General features: G+C 43.8%; 1 protein-coding gene across 2 annotated transcripts in view; it reads right to left on the bottom strand.

The window, feature by feature from the left end:
* Positions 1 to 7,624, bottom strand: part of ITGB1 (integrin subunit beta 1) — a 48,464-nt gene extending 40,840 nt beyond the window's left edge. For both annotated transcript variants that reach the window (XM_059819063.1, XM_059819062.1), the window contains exon 1: positions 7,582 to 7,624. In XM_059819063.1, coding sequence (XP_059675046.1) covers positions 7,582 to 7,590 — 9 coding nt within the window. In that variant the 5' untranslated portion in view covers positions 7,591 to 7,624. The remainder of the gene's footprint in view (positions 1 to 7,581) is intronic.
* Between the last annotated feature and the right edge of the window lie 10,087 nt (positions 7,625 to 17,711).

Raw genomic sequence — 17,711 nt, 5'->3', positions numbered from 1 at the left:
AGATATGTATAGTACGTTCTTCCGAAAAAGGAAATTTGCTGCTTCCTTTTTTACGCTCAAGTCCGCACCCAGGAGAAATCACACTGAAATTCTTGAACACTAATTTCTCACACAGATTTGTATTTGCATAGAAATGACAAAAACAGCACAAAAAATTATTCCCCATTTTTGAACTGTACAGTAAAAGCAAAGAACAAATGTTATCATCTCCTAAAATGTTACACTTACAGGTGTTTTGGAAATGCATGTTACATTCACGCACAACTGAAAGAGATTTTTAATCTATTCTGACAAAAACAGCAAACTGACAATTCAAGAATGGTCAAGCCTCATACTTTATGCAGATGGGCTACAGTACTCCTTTCAGCATCGGGAGAATTTTTAGCTAGCACAAGAAAGTGAGCACATTAACATATACTAAATACAACCTTGCAAAAACACAGAAGGAACCTCAGAGAAGGTAATTCCTGCGCCCACCAAAACTAATTTCCTAATACACAAAAGAATAAAACATCCATCTAATAAGAAAAAAACCTAGCCAGAACACACCGGCAGCACATAATCAACCTTGCTTACCCTAGTCAATCTTATGGATGATGCTAGCAAAAATTTCCTCATTTCTCCTTTTTATTATCAGAAGAGGGAGCATTTCACTTGCTGACTGGACAAGCACAAAGTCTTCAGCCACTCCACTATCAAAGACACGGTAATAATACGAGAAGTCATCCTGATGCAAAATTTAATGATAACCAACTACTAAAATGTGTCATCTTTTGATCCCTGGGAGAGTGCTTTTTATTTAACATCAAAAAGATTACGTTCTTTCGTATTTATCTCCACTTCAGAAACAGGCTTTCCTTTATGCTGTTCTCATCTTCACATAAACCCTTTTTACCTAAGATCTGGAAAACCAGACAGCTGAGGGTCTAGGCAGAGTTTGCATGTTGCCCAGTTTAATACTTGAGCAACTGAATCTGCAGAGGATGCCAGCCAAGCTTCTAGAATGCCAGGTCCTTCAAATGACCTCCTATGGTCCCCGATATGCTCCTGACACTCAGGTTACCCCCCAGCTCACTAGGAGAACATCCTGCGATCTTCTGCTTTATGGCAGCACAAGGCCACAGATCACTCCCCACAGGTCCTGCCATCCTACAACGACACAGAGCAGCTGAGGACAGATCAAACGGCTTTGCAGAGCTAGCTGCACAAGAGGCAGACATGACTTAGAATGCCAATGCCCGAGGTTAGCACCAGGCACTAAACCACAATTCCAAAGAAAATTAACAAACCCTAGAATGACAGCTTATCCTCCTTTTTCCTTTATAAAAAGGTAACAGCTCCCACATCCTTATCTCAACACCTACTTCAAGGTCAAGGTCAAGACAAACCAGAATCCTGGTCTCAGGTTTGTTTTTCAAAACCACAACTTCAGGGACAAAGTACGCATTAATACCCAAGATACTACCTTTGACTCACAATATCACCATTTCCTAAGTGGAATACTGACTCTTTCTAAATTAATCTAATACAATTATTTTTCTTCTGTTTTAAATAACCACAGTCATCTTCACATGAGGGCAAGTTCAGTGTTTCAGTTCAGCCCAATATATAATTATTGTTTTTCATTCTACCACAAAGGATGAGAAAATAAGAAGAAAGCTTTCACTTTTTCCGTTCAGCTTCCACATCAAAAGTGCCTTTACCTGCACAGCTCTAAAGATAAAAAAATTGTTAATAGCCATAAGAGAAAATTAACTACATGTGAGTACTCATATGTATACTACACAGAAATTTCTAGACTAATAAGAATCCATGGAAACAATGGTTCTCTTTCCTGCTTATACACTAGAATGTACCAAGAGCAGAAGTTAAAACTAAGCTAAGTCAAAACTAGGACTAAGTTAAGCGTAAGTGATCTTGTACAAAACACGAATAAGAAATAAGTGAACTGCAAATATTATGTTTTTCGCAAAATGCAAAAATTATGGGTTTTAAGGGGAGAAAATACTGGCACTAGATATTGTATACATTATAGTTTATGAGCATTTTAAGAAGAATCTGCACTTAAACATGGTCTTACAAATTAGAAGTTTAGAGAAAACAACTATAAACAGAAAACAAATGATTTGTTGGCAGAACATGAGAACTGCATTAATTTATCAAAGATGCACAAGATATTTTTCTGTGGGAGAAAGAAAAGAATGAAAAGGATGATGAGACAACACCAGTATCTTCTTAGCTCTTACTAGCAATAACAAAGTTAAGATTCCAACCTCAATTTTGTTACTCAAAACTTCCCCCTCTAATAAAACCCACAATACTACTAATGGTATTTTAACGCTGCTGTTGGAAAAGAAAGAAAGCACATGAAACTGCTTTTAAGACAGAAAGTGTATTTCATAACCCTTTTTTGCAGCTGACTGTAAAGAGAAATTGAGAAGGATATAGACAAAAATATCGCTCTAATATATTAAAGAGTCTTTACTCAGTGACACCCCAAAGAGGACTACAGCTCAGGTAGGAACCCTATTATGTTTCCTAAAAGAAAACGTTAATATTTTAGTCTCATCAGGCTACTTTCCGTACCGTGTGCTTGGTTATGTGTAAATTGTGTACTAAATAAGTGATTTTACCATCTCTGTGAACATCTTCAATCTGTTAATGGGAGAATACGATAGCCTAGGAAGTCCACTAACCACTCTGATTAGTCCAAGAATAGAAGGTGGTTATTAGAAAAATACAGGATGTTTAATAACAGCATTCTGCTAAAGAGAGCACCCTTAGTACTGAAAAAGGCAACTGTACTATTTAGCAATGCATAATGAGGTGCACAGTGTCTCATTTTTCATTCACAGAAGTCAGAATTTTCACTTTCTCTGCATGACATTCCCAATACAAGCTATTCAGCAAGCCTACACACGTCTTAAATTGGGCTAGAAACTCATACAGCCTGTTAGGAACACAGCTAAAGCATACGACAGTTTCTTGCAATGAAGCTGTATATACTTTTTACTGGTACTCACACTACTAATTCTACTCCATCTAATGGTGGGAGGGAAGAAAGTTTAGAGAAAAGTCTCCTGACTTACAGTTTTAACAGTTTAATTTACTGGGCCACGCCTATGCAGGACAAATTAGAAAAAAAAATGTAGAATTTGTCTTCCTATTTGTGGGTAAACACAAAAATTACTTTGTAGGCCACCTGAGAAACTCCATAACCACAACAACTGACAGATATTGGTCAATATTGTGGTCCGTCGTGGTTATTGCATGGCAAGTAACATTACCCTTTTCAGAAAGTTGGCAACAGAATACACAGCAGAACAGAGCAACACAGAGCAAGGAGGAACCCCACAGAAAAAAAGAGATCATATCGGCCACCATAAATGACAACATTATTCAGCATTAGAACTAACCAACAAATTTCAGTTTTTTGACACAACCGCGGCCTTTAATCAGACTGAGATATTGCCAGCGTCTGTCCAGGAGACTGAGCTGCAGAATTTGTTCATCTGTTCATGATTCTGTGACACTCCCTCTTGAAAAACAAAACCCCATCCTCTTCAGAAACAACAGCTAACTCTCCCCTATACCAAAAACTCATTTTCCTGTAAAGCCTTGAGACGCATGTGGTTGTATAAAAAACACCCATGCACACACACACCCCAGAGCAGAAGCCTGAAAAATCTCAAGTCGTCTAACCAGCAATGTTAAAACTGCTAATGAGAAAGCTACTACTAGCAAGTGCCTTCAAAGCAAGGCGAGTAGAGAAAGTGGGAACAATTTGTAGAATCAGCAATATAAAGACAGATGGGAGATGAGAGGTAGAAAAACACGGGCTTAACGCTGAGTCTTCTGCTGCTGGAAGACAGGAAATTTTCTAAGGGGCACAGAATGTAGCAGATGACTTAAAAATCTAGTCATAGGGGAATAGTACACATACTGGCAAGTACTTTTTAATGACACTTCTAAAATAAATCTAACTACATATTGCCTTAATTACATTTTTAAGAATTATTAAATTTATGCAATTGCTTTATGACCTCTACCAATAGATCCCAAGAAACTTAAAAGAAAAAAAAAGGCACTCCCAACAAGGATTCCCTCTCAGAGGGCTGACTGCAGCTCCTAAGAATCAAAAGGATGCCAAGGGGATTGGCCATCCTAAAAAAAAAAGAAGTTGGAAAAAATAAACCACTTGAAGCTCTAGAAAAGCAAATGAGGGCAGAATAGGCTCTGCTACTGCCAAGCCTGGATTCCCCCTTTTCTGCACCCATCTAACCAATATCTCTTCCAAGTGCCATGTGAGGAGGCATGAACCATCTTAAAGCTAGCTAGCTTGCCACAGTTAATACTGATTAGGAAAATCCCTGCCTGTTTTAACTTTAGTTTTACAACGTCTCACTGATTATAATAGTCTCTCTCACGTGGAATTGAGATTTCCAAAATGTATTTGGAAAGGACAGGGGAGAAAGAGGAGACCAGGTATACCAATTGCCAGCAAAGTTCCATCCAGCCTCTACTCTTTCCCCCGCAACAACCCACTTCCTAAGCCATGTGGTGGATGCAATGCTTCCTCCGAACTAACAGGGAACAGAAGGTAGGGACTGGATGCGTGAGCTGCGCTGTGCGCAACTGACACGAACGAAGGCTGCACCAGGCATCACAAGCAGGTCTGCACCGAAGAAGCCCAGGCCCCCTGGCCCACAGGCAGGAGAGGAACAGCAGGGACTCTGTGTGTCTGTCCACCTGAAGGAAAGGGAGTGGGGATGGAGCCCGTTCCAGAACTACAGCCTTTGATGATGGCTTACAAAAAGGGTCCCATCAAGAGGAGGTACTTCAACAGCCTGTTTAACAGCAGTCCTGCCCCAATCGCAATCAGAACCGTTTCTGAAGGCCACATTACCAAAAGCCACAGACTGCCAGGAAGCCTGTAGCAGGCTGATCAGAGGGCTGGGAGAACCACGAGTTAAGTGTCCATCACATCACTAGACTAAATCAAGACTGGGTGGAAAGGTAGGCATGACAACTATTTACAAACAACTGAAGAGCATTCATATCAGTGGCAGCAAGGGAATTATATTCAGGGCAACGGAGAATATAGCACGTGTCCGCCCCGTGTTTACATCGCTCTCCACAAGCTTGCCTTTCTGCTATCCAAGTTACCTACTTCCTGAGCCACTTGCTATAGCAAATGAGCTCTTTTTAAAACTGCACCATAGCAGAGCTGCCCTAGGAGAGGTATAGGGAGGACGGTTAAGAGCAGAGGAATGAAATCATGAATCAGGAAGAAAGAACAGCAGGAAAAGTTTCCGGGCAGTTTGTTTTCAGCTGTGGGAATCACTTCCCAAAGGAAGTGGTAGAAGATTAACCACTTGAGTCACTTAAAACTCAAAACACTAACATTCTGCACTCACATCAGAAATTCATGCATATTCTAGAGAAACTCACATCCCTCCGAAATCAGTCCTGAACAAGGGTGGGCATAACTAGAAACATGATGCAGACTGGATGACCGAATGTACAGAGTAGAATGAGCTCCCTGGCTGCGCACACAAAGAACAACAGATTTTTAACTGCTGACATTTCATTTCAAAATAAGTCTGGTTCATTTATCACGTGGCTGGCAAACAGATACAGCACTTACCAGCTCCAACTTTGATTAAGGTAAGATTTCATTCTGCATGCCTGTCAGGTTTGCACCTTTCAGATACATCTTTGAAAAGGACAAAAGTTGAAGGTGTTCACATCCTAAACTTGCTTCGTCTTGCCTACCTATTGCCAATGGCTCACTGTTTTTGCAACCCTTATAAATCTAGCCTTAGGCAGGCTTGCAAAACGCTACTTAATCATTTGCCAGAGGCAAGTAATATTTTTTGTGACAGGAGAATGAATCATCAGTTTCATCACCAGGATGGATATGGACAATGAATGTCTTCACTACTTTTAAAGTCTTGTTTAATTTAGTCTAATTTACCTCTTTCTAGTAGTACAATACTAATTTAAAAAAAAAGCTGCTATCAAGTAATCTCTTTTCATAATAGAAAACTGCTTTTTCTCACCCTACCACCATCACCTACCAAATGATTAAATGTGCCAGGAGTACCGATTAGCTAAATCTGTTTCCACATACATAAAGTCCTGCTCCATTTCAACGCTTAATCACACATGCAGCATTAGCTGTGAGCAGTTCCACTAATCTGAATGAAGACAATCCTTACTCCTAAAGGTTTGTGTGTCTTGGCATGAACAGGACTGTAGCACCAATGGCAAATCTACCAGAAAAAAAATCAACATTTTCACCCAACAGGTATGTGTACATGTGTTAGCATGAATGGACTATTCTATTATACCAAGGACAAATGCAGAAGGAACCCAGAACACTATTCAACTTTTTTTCATAAAGAAAAATAGTCACAAAGATGACCTGATGCATCTAACAGGCAGTCAGACACTTATTCCATAAGATAAAGAGATCTGACACGGACTAAACAGTGAGTCAGAAAAAAATTCCTATCACTTCATGTTTCCTTCCAACCATTGGTATAGGAGGGTAATAATATGAGACAAAACATTGCGCTTCTATTGCTGTAAGTTATTTCAGAAATCTCCCCGTGAAACAGATCACATACAGAAGCCTCACATTCCCACTCCCACCCCGACACAAGCTTATAGCAAGCTATAAAGGCTCAGAGCCAGCTTAGAGCAGAAACCGCACAAATTTTAACGCACCGAGCAGTCAAAACGCTGCACTACGATCATGCCGTCATTCAAACAGTGCACGTACCCCGCTCGTAACAGTTACTTTTGGCAGACATGGGCCGGTCAAAAATCTAGATATCCAAGCTCCTACACTGCCTCGCTCCTTAGGGTCTCATTCCCGTAACTGGCTTCTCCCCAGCGCCTGCTTCCCGCGGAAGGCAAGCCTTCCCCCTCCGCCTCAGCCGCTGAGGGGGACGCCCGCCCACTCTCCCACGGACTCCCGGGGAAGCCGCCCGAAACTTTACCCAGCTGCCCCCTCCCCGGGCACCTCCGGGCGGGAGGCCGCGGGCGGCACAGGGCAGCTCTGAGCGGGGCACCGGTACAGGCTTCCACCTTGGTAGAGAGGGAAGGGTCGGGGCGGCCCGGTCGCGGGCGCTGCCCGGCCAGGGCCTGGCCGCGGGCGGACAAAGGCCTGGCTAGCCCCCACCGGCACGGGAGGCCCCAGGCCGCCGTCCCGCCGCCACAGGAAGCCGCAGGCTGGGCCCGACACTTTCCCGCCCGCCCGCCGCGCCGGCCCAGGACGAGCACACCGCCCCGGCGCCGCGGCAGGCGCGACGGGAGGCGAGGCGCCCCCTCCTCCGCCCGGGTCGGGTGCTGCGGGACCCGCGCCTCGGGGCGGCGGCGGCTCCCGGCTGCTGCCGGCGGCTCCCCGCACAGGCGGGCGGCGGGAAGACGCGATCGTCGCCCTCCGCCCGGCACTACCCGCCTGAGCCCGCCCGGATACCGGCGGACGCGCCCCAGACGAGGCGCCGCGGGCCGGGCGGGCACCGCTCAGCCCGCTCCCGGCCGGCTCCAACCCCCGCCCCGTCCTCCCGCTACCTCGGCCATGGCCGCGCCGCGGCTGGCTCCTGGCAGGGGGCGCGCTCCGGCCCGCCTGACTGACTGAAGCTCCCCCTCTGCCCCGGCGTCCCGGGAGCGAGCTGGGCTGGGCGCGGCACAGCCCGGCGGGACGCCCGGCCTCGCTCCTCGTCCAACTGCCCGCCGCTGCCGCCTCGCCTCCGAACTGCTGAGGGGGAACCCGGCGTGGCGGGGGAGGGGAGGGGAGGGGAAGGTCCGCCCTCGGCCGCGCTTTCCCCACCCCGGAAACACATTCCTCCCCGCTGCCGTCAAGCCCGGACGGGGGAGGTGCCCTCCGCCGCGGCGGGGTAGGGATGCTGGGAAGGGCTCTCCCTGCCCGAGGGGCGGCTCGTCCCTTGCCTGTCCCCCACCTCCCTTCGTAGGACCGCCAGCGCCTTATTTGGTGGGGTTTTATTAGCGCCCCGGCTGCCCGTCCCCCCGCTCCGCAGCCCCCGTGCGCGCCCGCGGGACGGGCAAGAGGGGAGGGGGCTGCCCCGCGGCCGGCGGCGTTTCCCTCGGCGCTGCGGGGTCGGCAGTCTGCTCGACCCCAGCGCTTCTTTTTCAGAGCTGCGCCTTCCTCTGCTCCCCTCGCTGCCTGATTCCTCCCGGCTCGCCCCGGCGGTGTCCGCGGGGCCGGGACACGCGTGGAGGCAGAGGGGTGGCTGGGGGAAGGAGGACCGTCCGTCCCTCTTGCTCGCAACCGTTTCCAAAAGCGGTGGAAGTCAAGTGAGCGATGAGCTTGGCATGACGCTGATGCACTGTCCAAGCTAGAAAGTGGAACTCCCCAAGTCCCTTGGCCAGAGCCTGCTGCTCTTTGGCGCATGCCCTTAGCGTTTTTAAGTGGGTTTAAAGTAGGTTCTTGGAGGATCTACCGATTAAAATAAAAATAAAAATGTGACATTCGACATTTTTGGAGGTAAGGAGTGGTGGGAAACAAGCTATGGACTCACAGCTCACAGGTATAAAAGCTATGCCCTTATGTGTGACCTCTGGAGTTGGTGTCAGTTCTTATTTCGGTATGATTAAATAAGTGGTGCTGCAAATTGATAAAAATTTTTATCGCTTTGCCCCTGCTTTGTTTCTAGCTGCACTTAAAAAATTAATGATGTTTCTGCCTTACTCAAGCGCAGCCTGTGATTCAACCCTATGTTCCATTTGGGCAGTGCAGTTGTTTAGGTTGTAGTCTATTAACATAGCTGCATTAGCAGAAGCTTTTAATGCTGGTACAAATTTAATTGTAAAAGTGTTTTAGTGGTGTTAGAAAATGAGATTGAAATGATAGACTGCTGCTCCAAGTGGTTTCATCAACAGCAAGCACTGGACAAATGAAGTGGAAGAGAAATAACTTTGACAATCAGAGATAAGGAAGCCAGAGACCATATGTTTCCACAGGTAAATTAGTATAGTACTGCCAGGAAAAGGGGAAGACGTTGCCATAAAACCAGAGTTTAAAAACGGTAGAAATGTATGCTGTGCAAAATAAAAGCAAATGCTGGAGGGATAGTGATCTGCCAAAAATGTAAGAAATTTAAGTACTGGGGGAGAAAAACAACTTTTAGCCAAGGTATTCTTCTCTGCTTCCTTACTGCAGGGAAAAAAGCACATTTTGCCAGAATATGCAAATGGTGAGCAGAAGTCCACTATGGTGTACTGCAAACAAGCGCTGGCAAAAATGTGCCTCAGATTGCTCGGGCTATGAGGAGTAAATAAAACTGTTTAACAAACTGGTGCTTCAAGTACTTCCCAATGCTCAGCTCAGACATTTGTGTGTTAAGTTGCCAGTGGCTGGCTATGCTGTGCGATAGGAAATTGGCAGAAAAAAATCTCCCAAATGGCTGAAAAAACCCACTGAATTATTTGGCTGCTTTCTGGACTCCTTTGGAGAGTACAGATGCATATGAATGCCATTTGTTATTTTCCAACACTTCTGAAGTACTGAAGATGTCAGAAAAAAGTGCTGGAGGTATCCGAGCCAGCAGACACAATGGCAGATGATGTCAAAATGTTTAACGTAGCATCTCTATACTGCAGTATACATGACATCTGGGAGAGCGAGTGAACGTTTCTGTGTGGAAGGGCTCAAGAAAAGAGGTTTTCATCGCTTGAGCAGGCAGCTGGGAAGTGTGTGGGTCAGAGTTAGGCTTGGGTACCATTTCTGGGAATCGACATCCTTGCATCTTACAGAAAACAGGTGAGAAAATGTGACACTGGAGACAGGAGTATGAATGGTCTATATTCACTTAGTATGTATACTGATTTGTTTGATACTGTTGGATTTGCTGTTGTGTTTGCTATTGTTTTTTTTCTGTGATTTTGAGAGATTATGGTTCCTTGTTATAAGATTGGATATAAGTTTTCAACTCTTCCTTCTCCAAGTACTTGCGTGTGTCAAACCCATAATAGTGATAGGAAAATACCAGAATTATAATACTTTGGTGAGTTTAACTTAGTTTTATTTAATTGGCTTAATTACATTAAATTAACACACCATTTTTCCTGATTTTTTTATGTGTATTTAATACTCGGGTTATATTTAGAAGACAGTAAGAACTGTAATTTGGTAATGATGCTTTTTGTTTTATGTGTAATATCTGTCATTTTCTGTGAACAATGTAAGAAGTAAATTTCTGTGCTGTGGAATATGCTGTCACAGGGCAGCCAGCAAAGTGATGTCTGCAGGTATTATCAGGAATAGTAAAATACTTTGTTTTATGATTATTTGCATATCATATTATTGAAAAATTCCCACAAGTAATCAGAAAAATGAATATTTCAATATTTTAGTTACTGCTTTCAAAGTATTTACAGTATATTTGGCAAATTATATTACTTAGTAGGTACAGCTGATTTTATTACATGGCGTTATCTTTTATACCTACTAGAGTTTTGCTTTAAAAGCCTATTGAAGAATATATTTTCATTCTGTCTAGCTGTCTTTTGATCTAAGCCATTGGCAAGAGAGGGCCCCAGTATCACAGAAGAGAAGTGGTTGGTGGAGTACCAGTGGTGTGCAGATCACAGTCTGAATCTTTGGCCTATTGTCAGTGAGTCATTTCATATATATAATATAAATATATATTATCAGCATGACCAGGTTGTGTTGCGGAGGAATCAACCTGTAGCTACAGCTTACCTTGCAGAACAGGTTTTATTGTAACTTTTAGAGAAACACTCAGGAATCCCAAACCAGGTTTTGGTGTGTCCGGTGTTGCTTGCGTAAAGAGGCCAACTGTGTAAACGGGGGGTGCTCAGCTGCAGCTGGAGGGCTGGGGATGAGCGTCCCCGTGCCAGGCAGCCGCTCTGCGATCCCTCCCGTGCCTTGCTGGTAACCTCAGGGTGAGCGGTCATTTGTGTGCCTCCGGGACCGCTGTCTCCTGGGAGGCAGGAGCTGGTTGGCAGGAGAAGCTGTGGAAGCTCCTACCCAGTTATCAGGGTATTTCCTTGGCTGCCGTTTCCCAGTGACCGCATGTTACTGCCAAGCCACTGAGCTCTGAGTTACTAAAGCCCACACAACCGGGGGGCTCTCGCCCTCTTCCCACCATCTCCTACTCCACTCCTGGAGCTTGCAAAGGGTTTAAAGAGAGATACTTTGCAACTGGGGCCACAGTGAGGAGTGCCATGGTTTGCACATTAGCCCCTGAATGCCTCCCATCAGAGCACCCCACTGGGCAGTTTCATAATCTCACCACCCACTAACAGGTCTTTTCCCCTTTACTCCTTCATACTGTACTAGATATCTTGCCCACCTCTGCCTCAGGGAGTGTTCATTTATCCGTACTGCTTTTTTTTCCCAACACATGTTGTTACTGAGAGCAGAGTACTTTCTTTCTCTTTCTCTCTCTCTTCTTCCCCTCACTCTTCAAAATGCTCCTACGCTACCTAAGATAATTTTTCTTTCCAAACTAAAGAAAACCAAATCATAAACCCGAGATGAAAAATCATAGTCTGAATACAAAAGACAGATAAAGGGTGGGAGAGCAGACAGAAAACCGAAGTCATTTTCCCAAGGCTGGCAATGGAGTCAGCAGCCGAAGGCAGGTCTCCTGGGACCGCACCAGGCTGCGGCCACCTGGGCTGCACCAGCTGCGGGAGCACCGGGTGTTCCTGGCCTGGCCTTGGAGCAGAGCAGCAGCAGCTGCCACCGCTGTTTTATTCCAGCAGCATCTGTGCAGTTGCCGACGGGCATGGCCAGCGCTGAGGCCTCGCTGGCAGCTTGTCAGCCCTGGGCTGTGCCTTCCAGTGTAGAGGATGAAGGAGATGTTAGACGTGGAGACAAGATTAATACAGAAAGTATTATTAGAAGATAGGGTCACTCAGTACAGGAAGGGATGGTGCTAAATGGTGGTGGTGGTTGCTTTCAATAACAGCCTCTATTTGTCTCCTCTTCTCATGAACAATGAGGAACACTTCTCTGGACGAAGGCAGTGAGCAAACCTGGCAGCTTGTCAGCCACAAACAATACGCCCATTATATGGAGTGGAACGTTTACATTGGAGCGAGGTTTTCCTGCCCCACACAAGGGCTGGAGTGAAGTGAGTCACAGATACCTCCAGCTGGAAAATTGCAGTAGATTGTTGCCTGCGGGCAAAGGTTTGCTCTCCGAGATTGTCTACCTGCAAGACAATGAATGACCTGCTGGACTTGCCTCCTGTTCATGGGAGCAATGGTCGGCACTTAGCCGCAATCAGCCTGATACATTAACACCTGGTTTATGATCAACACTTAGATCTCTACTTCGTTCCATCAGCAGTCCTGTGTCTAGCATGAGCCTAAAAAGGTCAGAGTCCACCAAGCCCTTCCTTCAGCTCACCACTGTTTAAAAAGCAACTTGTCCCCTTTTGGCTGTCAGGCAAGGAGAAAGGAGAGGTCTGCCAGAGCACGTGGACCTTCTGGTGGGACCGGCCCATGCCATCCATTGCACGGGCATGGAGCAGGCTGTTAGGGTGGAGGGGCTGAAGGGCGGCTTTCGTCACAGCTGCACTGTGCCTTGTGGTCCTTCTGTCTTCCTTTGACTCTTTTTCTGCATTTACTTCACTGCAGGTGCACTTTGCAGAAGCTGCTCTCTCCTCTTTTTGTGCATCTGTTTGGATAAGCTAAGCTGTTGCTGTTACAGTTTTCCCTGCTGCCATTAGAATACACATTCCTTCTTGTTTGTCATATGGATGTATTTCCTCCAAAGCTGTTTTCTGGGGCTCCTATGTCATTGTGAAGATCATTTGTTTTATGCAGAAATTCTGTAAGATATTCTGACTCTCAGTAAGCAAGGCAGGAATCCTTTTTCATCCTCAGGCATGAAGCAGAGGTTCCTCCTGTGTTCCAAAGTAAGGAAGTGAGCAGGAGTTCAGTGAGGAGAATAAAGTTTTTGAGATTTATCTTCAAAGGAAACACTTATGATCATGATAACACAGGGCAGAGAGTTTCTGCACCAGCTCCTTATATTGCTTGAACTAAAGCATGTTTTCTAGAGAACTTGATTTAAAAACTTCAGGTTTGAAGATATTTTAGTGTTTAATTACCCAAGAAAAGATGCCTATGGGAGATTAGAAATATCCCCAAAGGATGATAATTCTGAGTGTACAATAACTTTATGAGATTCAGCAGTTAGTTAATTCTTACCATGTGTTGCTTTTATTCTGTGAGGCTCTGAGATCACGTGCCTACATATTGCATTCTCTCCTTCTCAGGGGATTCCTCAGGAGGCAAGCAGCTCGTGCTCATTTGGGGAAAAAATGAATTCCACTACCCTCAAAGAAGTGTGCAAGGAGGGTTGTGAGAGCTTCCCTTTGCGGAATTATTCTGCCTCAATTTTGCCGAGGGTCATGCTGCAACATTTTCATCTCAATGCAGTAGTTACTACTGCATGACACTACTGAAATTTAGACTTTTGTAGAGGAGAGGAGGGATAGGAATGAGAGAGAAGGATTTTGATATCATCTGCTGCAGGAACAGTAGGAGAGGGGAACAACCTACTAGCAGTGAGAGTCTTTGTGTCATGAGAGCAGGAGTAAGGACAGGTTTTATGTTCCTTGATATACAGGGGAAAGAGGACCTATGTGGAAAACAGCAGATTTTAAGCAAGACTAGAAGGCAAGAAACACGACGAAAAAAGTCTGAAGGAAATAAATAGAAATGGTACCTCTGGGAAAGAAGATTTGGGCAAATAGAATCACTATTGTATAAGGCGATTGGCTGTTCTAATAGAAAGGCAGAACATAATATTTTATCATACTATTTCTGTCAAGTAGAAGAGAGACCTGCATTAAGATTGTTTTGAAACCCTCAAAATGTAGGAATCCTCCCCATTCCTACACACCTGGACTTATTCTCATGGTTGTGTTTCTTCAAATCATTTGTTTCCCTGACACTTTTTTTTTTATTTCCTAGGCTCATATCTAAAACGCTTTGGCAGTAATGATGTTTGGATGAAGATGCCAGTGATTTACAGCCAAAATCTCTTGCTTGCGCACACTCAACGATCCCCATATATTGTCCTCTTTCTAGCACAAGTGTCATAATTTTTCTTAAGAGGTTACATCTGGTTGTTAATAGTCGTTTTGCTTGAGTATTGATTTATCCCACTACCTTGTTATCTAAGCAGAGGCTAATACAAAGCAATTCTGACTTTCTGTCGTGCTATTCACCTGGCTTTTCTTCCCTTCTTTATGACTCTGCCAGCAGTTGCAGTATTTTGCAACAGTAAACTGTATAACTCACAGGACTCATCAAGAGAATAATTCAGTTTCTCAGTTTGCATGTGCAGGCTCTTAAATTAAATACATCACTAATTAAATCCTAGGTGTGAAACTACAGGAAGAAGTATTGTAGTTTGCTATCCTTGGCAGTACGATATTCTGGCCACAGCTGACTTTATAACTGTTACAAACACAAAGTTCCATTCTGGTTTCAGCTGGGTGTAGTGAACCAGCAAGCAATGAAAGTGAAAAGATAGTTGTTGATGAACTAATATATAATGAGATGATTCGCAAGCAATTTTTAGAAAAGAACGAGGTGGAACATCATAAGGAGGTGAATTTATCAGCCTAGTTCATGTTAAAAAAGTATTTTAGAGTTACTATGAGGATAATGCACATGTAGGCTATGCTGGATGTCCCATTGCTCAGGTGGTGGAAAGGCGTTTGGCTTTCAGCCTTTTGCCTCATAACTTACTGAGGATCTGTGGTATTTTCTGTAACCACATACTTGAATATGTGGCATTGCCTTTCTGCTGTAACTTAGCTTTAGCTAAAATTAAACTGACTTCAAACTAGTAAATGTGAATCTTAATTCTCTTTGCTTGGCTAGTCCCCCTATCACAGAAAAACTTGTTCCCTGTGTGATCCATCTTCCATCTTACCCTGTCCTTCCTTTTCCTCCTCTGTGTTTTCATTTCTGACCCTCCAGATTTCCTCATCTGGTCCATGGTGTGGACTTTGAGCTGTCCTTTTCACCAGTGGCACCTACACCTTTGTGCTTATGCATTCTAGCTGCACTGATCTGTTCCCGATTCCCCTTCAGGAAAGATTAATTTTGAGGGCAGTTGAGTCACACAGTGTCCTCTGAAGATGGACCTGCAGGTTCGAAGAAAACTGCCCAGCCTCTGCCTTTCCAAATTGGAGTGTGCTTGCTATATGCAAAGTTTTGGAAAATGTCAAATGCTAATAATTTTCTGTCAACTATATGTGAACTGAGGTAGTCTGGTCTCATAAAGTAGCCTGATTTACTAAGCTGTCATACGAAAGGCCAAGGATACCTCTAAGGGCTCAAAGGCCTTTGCCCCAAGGATGGGAGGTTGCAGGAATTCTTTTACCTTCATTTTTTGTATCTTAGTTTTACACTGTTGGAAATGGTGGGTCCATTTGTGCTTTCCAAAGGAAAACATAGAACTTCAGGAAGATGATTTTCTTAGAAGCCTTCAGCCTGATGCATAAATATAGCAAAGCTGCATCATAGGTAAAAGGGGGTTATAAACAGAAATTTGGCCTTGACTGAAGGCAATAATACTTAGACATTAGTTTTTTAGGTTTACAGGGACATTGCTGAGGTGACATTAATAAATTTCCTAGTACCTTAAAATAAAGTACTGCAATGCTAACATTGTAAAAAGCTTTAAAACAAAAAGAAGATGTTATTAAATTTAAAAAATTCTCTCAGATGCCATAGCACTGAGATAACATGTGAACCCTAAATTAAAATTGGCCTGTGTCATGTCATTGTCTGAGCAGAGCCAACATAGTAAGTTGAAAAGCCATGATTAATAGTAAATATTAAACTAGCTTTGAAACATATCCATTTTGATAATTTAACATCTTCTGACATTACTGGCAACACAGGTCTTCTTTTAAAAAATACAGTGTAGCCTTTTTGTCCCCAAAACCCCTCCTTTTAAGCTTTTCTTTATGAAAACATCCTAAAAGACTAACACTTTATTTTAAATTCAATCACTTTCTTTTATTATTTTTCAAATGTCAAAGAAGAAGTGTTTTACCGCTGTAAATATTTATTTGTGCACTCTAAAACTATTCTGCGAGGAGTCCTCAAGAACAGATCTGTTGTACTCAGGCCACTGGATTGTAAACTTGGCAAAGACCTAGGAGCAGATCTTCACCTGTGCTGGTTTCCATAGCTCCTCTGGCCCTATAGCTATCGACAGTTTGACAAAGAACATAAGCCGATGATCCATCCTACAAGCAGACAGCACCAAACTTTCGGTGGTAGCTGTCTCACCAAGAGACAGCTAATTAGCTTCTAGGCTGATACCATAGTCAGGGGACAGTGTGATTCATGCTGCCTGAAAATAAGTGCCTGAAAAGTCTCATTATCTCTCTCTGTTGACTGTAATGATCAGTTTGTACATGGCAGCTAACTTTTCATTGGCAGAGTTAAGTGCAACGAACCCTCCCTACCTTTTGTGTTCCATATTTACGAATACTGGGACTCTTCTGAGTACTGAAAGAAATGTGTGTGTGCCCAGTGTAAGTGGTTACAGGATGTTGCATGCTGTCTACTAAGTAGATAAGAGATCGTTGGCCACGTCCTGAAGTTTTATAAACTTCTTACTCAGTTCTTATTCGGCAGTGTTCTCTGTGAAGCATTTCCACTTACTCACTGGCTATTCAGCATGAATGATTGATCAGAAACATTCCTCTAATATAAATCAGGCTTATCATGTTTAAACACAAATATAACTTCTACCAGCCAGGATGTTATGCATACTGGGAGCGGGAGGGACGCTAACAGCTGGAAGCATTCCCTGTTTACTGAATCCATATTGCCATAGTGCTTCTTTACGCAGTTGGAGAATTGCTGTGCAGAAAGAACAGTTCACAAAGAGTTTCAAATTGTTTGGCCTTAAGAGCACGTGATTTGCCTTTCATTTTATGCCTTGATTTCAGTCCCCTGTTTGGGCTAAAAATAGACAGAAATGCTAAGTATGCTGGCATTTTATTTATTCCACTAATTTCATTGCCAGCTTATAGTAGAGAATCCCTTCCCACCAAATACTTGTTCCATATTTCAGAGACTTCTTTTGTGCTGCCAAGAGTTGTATTTTCTGACTATGATGATAGTACCATAAAAGTACACCGAACTGACTCAAGCTGACTCATGGTTGGGGCAGATGATGCCTACAGCTCAGCTGATTCTGGATAGCATCACAGGTTATTTATACAAAATGTTTAAGGCTTTCCAGTGACTTGTTTATTCTCCCTTACTTAAAATTTAATTTTATACAAGGCAGCCCTTGGGTGTTTCTGTAACTATTTAATCTGTTAGACCTTGTCCTTTTTAGTGGAGGTAAACTGAATACAAGTAGTGTATTGTTTGTGTGCGGGCTTTTTTATTTTTTGTTGGGAAAGGATGGGACTGAAGTGAAAATGAAGGTGGCCATTCTTGTTATCTGGACATTTTTGTTTCAGTCATACTCTTAGGAACAGTCTTGACTTCCAAGTGCAAACAGGAACTTGATTCACCTGTGGGAAAGTGTCCAGACTTGCTTGTGACAGTTTACCTGCAACAGGAGGTTTGTCCTTTGCTCTGATTCAGTTGTTGGAGTAAACCTAAATGACACAGCACTGATAAATCCATATAGTGAGCTTGGTGTATCACCTTACTCT

This window comes from Gavia stellata, chromosome 6 (genome assembly GCF_030936135.1).
Source record: "Gavia stellata isolate bGavSte3 chromosome 6, bGavSte3.hap2, whole genome shotgun sequence".
Lineage (NCBI taxonomy): Eukaryota > Metazoa > Chordata > Aves > Gaviiformes > Gaviidae > Gavia > Gavia stellata.
The sequence above is the reverse complement of the archived record's forward strand: the minus strand, read 5'-3'. Positions and strand labels throughout refer to the sequence as shown.